This window comes from Cebus imitator, unplaced genomic scaffold (assembly GCF_001604975.1).
Source record: "Cebus imitator isolate Cc_AM_T3 unplaced genomic scaffold, Cebus_imitator-1.0 Scaffold0, whole genome shotgun sequence".
NCBI lineage: Eukaryota > Metazoa > Chordata > Mammalia > Primates > Cebidae > Cebus > Cebus imitator.
In genome coordinates this window covers 4,915,036-4,922,633 of record NW_016107315.1, presented here as the reverse complement: position 1 = coordinate 4,922,633, position 7,598 = coordinate 4,915,036, and the positions used below count along the sequence as shown (strand labels likewise).

At 44.1% G+C, this 7,598-nt stretch overlaps 1 protein-coding gene across 1 annotated transcript in view; it reads left to right on the top strand.

The window, feature by feature from the left end:
* IHO1 (interactor of HORMAD1 1) overlaps positions 1 to 7,598 on the top strand; it is a 58,560-nt gene that overhangs the window by 22,708 nt on the left and 28,254 nt on the right. Inside the window, exon 2 of the mRNA XM_017506087.2 lies at positions 2,342 to 2,412. Coding sequence (XP_017361576.1) covers positions 2,357 to 2,412 — 56 coding nt within the window. The 5' untranslated portion in view covers positions 2,342 to 2,356. The remainder of the gene's footprint in view (positions 1 to 2,341; positions 2,413 to 7,598) is intronic.

Below are 7,598 nucleotides of genomic sequence, written 5' to 3'. Positions count from 1 at the left end.
AAAAAAAAAAAAAGGCCGGGTATGGTGGCTCACTCCTGTAAATCCTAGCACCTTGGGAGGCTGAGGTGGGCGGGTCACCTGAGGTTAGGAGTTTGAGACCAGCCTGGCCATTGCAAAACCCCACCTCTACTAAAAATACAAAAATTAGCCAGACATAGTAGCAGGTGCCTGTAATCTCAGCTACTCATGAGGGAGGCTGAGAGAGGCGAATCTTTGAACCCAGGAGGTGAAGAGTGAACTGTGATGGCACCACTGTACTGCAGTCTGGGCAACAGAGTGAGACTCTGTCTCAAAAAAATTAAAAAAAAGAAAGAAAGAAAGAAAAGAAGTGATGGGGGACAGGATGGTGGCTCATGTCCGTAATCCTAGGACTTTGGGAGGCCAAGGCAGGAGGATCACTTGCACCAGCAGTTAAGGACCAGCCTCAGCAATATAGTGAGACCCCATCTCTATAAAAAATTACAAAATTAGGCCAGGCGCAGTGGCTCATGCCTGTAATCCCAGCACTTTGGGAGGCTGAGACAGACGGATCACCTGAGGTCAAGAGTTTGTGACCAGCCTGGCCAATATGGTAAATCCTCGTCGCTACTAAAAATACAAAAATGAAATTAGTGGCTGGGCATGGTGGCGGTGGCTCATGCCTGTAATCCCAGCACTTTGGGAGGCTCAGGCGGGAGGATTGTCTGAGCTCAGAGTTCGAGACCAGCCTGGACAACACAGTGAAACCCCTTCTCTACTAAAATACAAAAAATTAGCTGGTCCTGGCGGTATGCACCTGTAGTCCCAGCTACTCGGGAGGTTGAGGAGGAGAATTGCTTGAATTCTGGAGGCAGAGGTTGTAGTGAGCCGAGATCACACCACTGTACTCCAGCCTGGCCACGGAGTGAGACTCCATCGCAAAAAAAAAAAAAATAAGCTGGGCGTGGTGGCGTGCACATGTAGTCCCAGCTACTTGGAGAGGTTAAGGCAGGAGAATCACTTGAAACCAGGAGGGGAAGTTTGCAGTCAGCTAAGATCACACCACTACACTCCAGCCTGGGGGACAGCAGGAGACTCCAAACAAAAAAAACATTAGCCAGGTGTAGTGGCATAGGCCTGTAGTCACAGCTATTTGGGAGGTGAGGTGGGAGGATTGCTTGAGGCCAGAAGTTCAAAGGTTTTAGTGGGCCATGATTGCACCACTGCATTCCAACCTGGGAGACAGAGTGAGACCCTGTCTCTTAAAAAAAATTTTTTTTTTATGGGAATTTGTATGCAATTGAACAGCAGAAGGGAATTTGCATGCAATTTAGCAACAGACATACCTGTTTCTGGCATATAGGTAGTAGAAATTTTCACTACAGCTAGTGCTCGACTTAATGACCACGATTGGTTCCGATAGACCGGTTGTCGTAACACGATTTGGTCGTAAGTTGAGTAGGCTATATGTGCAGTACTGTGAAATGATGTTATAAAAATCTTTAAGTCATATTTTATCATAATTTTGTTTCATTATTGTTATATATCATAATTTTCTTTGTTCATTTTATGCCATTCGTATCATCTCTACACCATTTTGTTTCTTATTTTTACATTCATCAGGTTTAAGTAAAACACTGCATTACCAGTACAACTGGTTTAATATTTGCAAAACATACAAAATTACAAAATACAGATGCATACAAAAATACAAAATACAGGTGTAAAAAATACCATAGGAAACATTTTCCCAATTGCAAAACATATCAAAATATATAAACATGTACGAAACATTTTATTGGCCGCTGGTGCCTGGCTGCGGATCGTTGATGTCGTCATCTGAGGTAGCAGTTGGGGTTACCGGAGTTGGTTTTTTCATAAACATGGTGAGCTTTGTCTAAATTGTATGTTTCTTTTTTCCTTCATAAATTTCACGATACGGACAAAACACATCGTGCGCCACCCATTCAATCCTTGCAAATCGTTCGATGTTTGGGTCCATTGCTTCGAAATGTATAAGAAGCTTATTGGGAGGGGTTTGATGAAAAATATCCAAGACACAAAACACAAATTGCTGTACCGAGTCTGGGATAACAATTGAAATGGTGCACGCGGAGATGGTAGTGCTGCCGGAAGCTGGTCCACACTGTCCTACGCCCAGCTGGGCAACATTTGCGCTGCCAGACGCGGAGCAGTCGTGGCTAGCGATTGTGGTTGTAAAGTCGAATGGTCGTAAGTTGCATAGGTCATAAGTCGATCAATACCTGTAATTGGATGGGAATAAAGCTGCTGGAATGTCCTCATGTACATACAATAGTCACTATTAATCTTTTGAAAAATTATACTGTTAACTTTCTTAATATTCATCTGTTTTTTCTAATAGGTAAAATTATAAGAAATGAATTTTAATGTCTGGAATATCAAAGAGATGCTCAGTATTCCATCAGGCTCTGGGTAAGTTTTCTGGTTATATTCTCTGCTCCTTAAGAGGATTTTCTGGTTTCACTGATTCACGGAAAGAGGGTTCCTGGCTGGGTGAAGTGGCTCATGCCTGTAATCCCAAAACTTTGGGGGGCCAAGTGGGGTGGATCGCCTGACGTCAGGAGTTCAAGACCAGCCTGGTCAACATGGTGAAACACCAACTCTGCTAAAAAAAAATACAAAAATTAGCTGGATGCAGTGGCGCACACCTGTAATCCCAGCTACTCAGGAAGCTGAGGCAGGAGAATTGCTTGAACCTGGGAAGCGGAGTTTGTGGTAAGTGGAGATCGCACCACAGCACTCCAGCCTGGGCAACAGGGTGACAGAGCGAGACTACAAAAAAAAAAAAAAAAAAAAAAGAGGGTTCCCTACCCATTAAGGGTTCCCTTCTCCACATAATAATGGAGGTACCCCCATATAGCCTCTTCTCCTCTGTCACTGCTGCATCTTCTTGTGCTTTTTTTCCTTCTGTCCATTACAAAAGTAGTACCAACCCAGCTCTGTGTGTTAAGTGAGTAATTATTTCGTATTCAGCACTGGGCCTATGAGTGTCAGAGTAGGTCCAACATCTGAACACTCAGCCCAGTTGGGGTGACTACTATTGAAGTAACAAGGAGAAAAATAATGACAATGTTCAAATATATGTTCAGCTGTACAGTGCAATTTATAGGTACTGTGGAGATTAAGAGCCGCTCTAGTTATTGACAAGGCTTGTTGAGATTCTGTCCTCTCAACTACTCCACTAAGGTATTTACATTGGTGTCTACTGTTCTGGAATAAGCCTGCCACTGCTAACTTGGTGAGTATTCCCAAGAAGTAGTGTATTTTTAAGGGATTTGTAATTAGTCATGCTATGCTCTTATCACTGGATAGTTTCTTTCCTCTTTAACACCTTCCTAAAGAGTTATCAATTGATCAGAAACCAAGAGCACTGTTTTTAATTTCTCAAAAAGGAAAAAAAATGCTTACAGTTGATGGAGAGTGGTGAAAATCTATCTTTACTTTCAGATTATAGTTTTGTTTGTTTGTTTATTTTGTTTTGTTTTGTTTTTAATTTGAAATGGAGTTTCGCTCATTGCCCAGGCTGGAGTGTAATGGCACGATCTTGGCTCACTGCAACGCCTGCCTCCTGGGTTCAAGTGATTATCTCACCTCAGCCTCCCGAGTAGCTAGGATTACAGGTGCCCACCACCACCCCCAGCTAATTTTTGTATTTTTAGTAGAAATGGGGTTTCACCATGTTGTCCTGTCTAGTCTCAAACGCCTGATCTCAGGTGATCAGCCCACCTCAAAGTGCTGGGATTATAGACGTGAGCCACCACACCTGGCAAAGCTTCCAACATACCAATGAAGTCCAGTTGGTATGTTGGACTTTTTTGTTTTTGTTGCTCGTTGTTCCTTTGGTATCATATCCAAGATTACCAAATCCAATGTCATGAAGCTTCTTCCTTCTGTTTCTTTCTTTCTTTCTTTTTTTTTTTTGAGATGGAGTCTCACTCTGTTACCCAGGCTGGAGTGCAATGGCATCTTCTTGGCTCACTACAACCTCCGGTTCCCAGGTTCAAGCAATCCTCCCGCCTAAGCCCCCCTAGTAGCTAGGATTACAGCATGTGCCACCATGCCTGGCTAATTTTTGTATTTTTAGTAGAGACCGGGTTTTGCCATGTTTGCCAGGCTGGTCTCAAACTCCTGACCTCAGGGGATCCACCCAAATCAGCCTCCCAAAGTGCTGGGATTACAGACGTGAGCCACCACACCTAGCCTTCATATTTTTTTTTTTTTTAACACATTGCTACAAAGACGTGTCCAATAGTTTTTTTTTTTTTGAGACACAGTCTTGCTCAGTCCACCCAGGCTGGAGTGCAATGGCGTGATCTTGGCTCACTGCAACCTTCACCTCCCAGGTTCAAGCGATTCTCCTGCCTCAGCCTCCTGAGTAGCTGGGACTACAGGTGCATGCCACCACGCCCAGTTAATTTTTTGTATTTTTAGTAGAGACAGGGTTTTACTGTATTAGCCAGGATGGTCTCTATCTCCTGACCTCGTGATCTGCCTGCCTTAGCCTCCCAAAATGCTGGGATTATAGGCGTGAGCCACCGCCCCCAGCCTGATACTTTAAAAAAAAATTTTGCCGGCCACAGTGGCTCAAGCCTGTAATCCCAGCACTTTGGGAGGCCGAGGCGGGTGGATCACGAGGTCAAGAGATCGAGACCATCCTGGTCAACATGGTGAAACCCCATCTCTACTAAAAATACAAAACATTAGCTGGGCATGGTGGCGCATGCCTGTAATCCCAGCTCTACTCAGGAGGTTGAGGCAGGAGAATTGCCTGAACGCAGGAGGCGGAGGTTGCAGTGAGCCAAGATTGTGCCATTGCACTCCAGCCTGGGTAATGAGTGATCTTTGTCTAAAAAAAAAAAAAAAAAAAAAATTTTATTTCCTCCTCCTCTTTCTCCTCCTTTTCTTCCTCCTCCTCTTCCTCTTCCTTCTCCTTCTCTTCCTCCTCCCTATTTAATACTTTTTTGAGAGGCCTGAAGGTCCTTTCCTGAGGAAGGAACTCAGATAAAACAAATACAAATTTCAAGTTTTAACAGAAGAAAGGTCAATTTCTATGTTTATCCAAAAACAACTGTTTATGGAACTAGGGCTGATTTCATTGCTGAGTAAAAATAATCACCCTTCTCTATCCTGAGCTATTTAGTTTCTTTTTGTTTTAATAATAATATGTTTATATCAAAATAGAAACAAATAGTTTGTATTGATATAAAGGTTTCTTTGGTTCAGAATATGTACTTGTATATTATCTAATTACTTTAAATTTAACATTTGATAAAGGAATGATTTGGGTGTGTGTGTTAATGCAGGAGTCCCTAACCTTTTGGTAACAGGGAACAGTTTGATGGAAGACATAGATCAGGATATGGAGAAATGGTTTCAGGATGATTCAAGTGTATTATATTTATCATGCACTTTATTTCTATTATTATAACATTGTAATATATAATGAAATAATGGTTGGGCACAGTGGCTTACACCTGTAATCCCAGCACTTTGGGAGGCTGAGGCAGGTGGATTGCTTGAGGGTCAGGAGTTTGAGACCAGCCTGGCCAACATGGTGAAACTCTGTCTCTACTACAAAATACAAAAAATAAGCCGGGTGTGATGGTGGGCCCCTGTATTCCCAGCTACTCAGGAAGCTGAGGTATAAGAATTGCTTAAACCCAGGAGGCAGAGGTTACAGTGAGTCAAGAACACACCACTGCACTCCAGCCTGGGTGACAGAGTGAGACTCCATCTCAAAAAGAAAGAAAGAAAGAAAAATAAATAATTATATAGTTCACCATGATGTAGAATCAGTGGGATCCCTGAGCTTGTTTTCCTGCAACTACACAGTCTCATTTGGGGGTGATGGGAGACAGTGACAGATCATCAGGCATTAGATTATCATAAGGAGCCCACAACCTAGATCTCTTGCATATGCAGTTCACAATAGTTTGCACTCCGATGGGAATTTAATGCTGCCACTGATCTGAAAGAAGGCAGAGCACAGATGTTAATAGAGATCAGCCTGGGCAACATGACTGTCAGTTCCTGGGATTTGGGTTCAGTGCCTGCTGAAGTCCAAGGGGAGTGGGTGGATGAGCAGAAAGAACATTCAGGGGTCTGTAGGCAGATGAATATGGTTTCATTCAGCAGCTTTCTAATTATCAGCTTACTTTCACACTGGCTTTCTTAATAGCAGCTTACTCACAGTGTCCGCCCTGTCTTGGCTGCTTGAGCCGGCTGCCCCCATGCACAGCTGCGAGGCTGGCTCTCCCTTGCCTTCAAGGTCAACAGCTTAACTCTTTCTCTGGGCACGGGCAAGCTGAGGTGTATCCTGGCTCCTTCCTGTCCGTCTGCCTCTCTCTCTCTCTCTTTCTTTGGGCGCCAGCATGCTTGCCATGTCAAGCCATGTTGAGCTGAGCCAAGCCAATCCCCCTCTACAGCATCAGCAGGAGAGTTATACCTTTTATAGACAATAGTGGCATAGAGCCAAGTATGAAACTACAGAAACACGTTATATAACAAGTGGAGGTGTGCACTTGCATGCCAAACTCGCTGAGTCATGCAGGCTTGGATATCCACCTTGGCCTATTCCTTGACAAAAGCACATCCATGTACCTTACAATGACAAAACCCTGTCTCTACAAAAAATACAAAGATTAGCTGGGTGTGGTGGTGCATGCTTACTACTAGGGAGGCTGAGGTGGGAGGATCACCTGAGCAGAGGTTGCAGTGAGATGGGATCATGCCACAGCATTCCAGCCTGGGCAGCAGAGTGCGACCCTGTCTCAAAAAAAAAAAAAGAAAAGAAAAGAAAAGAGGTCGGATGTACATACAGGCTCATGCCTGTAATCCCAGCACTTTCAGAGGCCAAGGTGGGCGGATCACTTGAGGCCAGGGGTTTGAGACCAGCCTGGCCAACATGGTGAAACCCCATCTCTACTAAAAATACAAAAATTAGCCGGGCGTGGTGGCGCAGGCCTATAATCCCAGCTATTGGGAGGCTGAGGCAAGAGAATTGCTTGAACCCAGGAAACAGAGGTTCAAGCAATCAGTGAGATTTCACCATTGCACTCCAGCCTGGGCAACAAGAGCAAAATTCTGTCTCAGAAAAAAAAAGTAGCCAGGTGTGGTAGCTCATGCTTGTAATCCCAGTACTTTGGGAGGCTGAGGTAGGTGACATCAGGGGTTGGAGACCAACCTGGCCAACATGGTGAAACCCCCTCTCTACTAAAAATACAAAAATAAAATAAAATTAGCTGGGGATGGTGGTGGGTGCCCAGCTACTTGGGAGGCTGAGGCAGGAGAATCGTGTGAACCTGGGAGGCAGAGGTTTCAGTGAGCTGAGGTCACACCATTGCTCTCCAGCCTGGTCAACAAGAACAAGACTCTGTTTAAAAAAAAAAAAGAAGAAAGAAAAGGAAAGCATGTTTTTTTTTGTTTGTTTGTTTGTTTTGAGATGGAGTCTCACACCGTTGCCTGGTGGCTTGATCTTGGCTCACTGCAATCTCTGCCTCCTGGGTTCAAGCAATTCTCCTGCCTCAGCCTCCTGAGTAGCTGGGACTAGTAGGTGGTAGCATGCACCACCACGCCCAGCTAATTTTTTTTGGTATTTT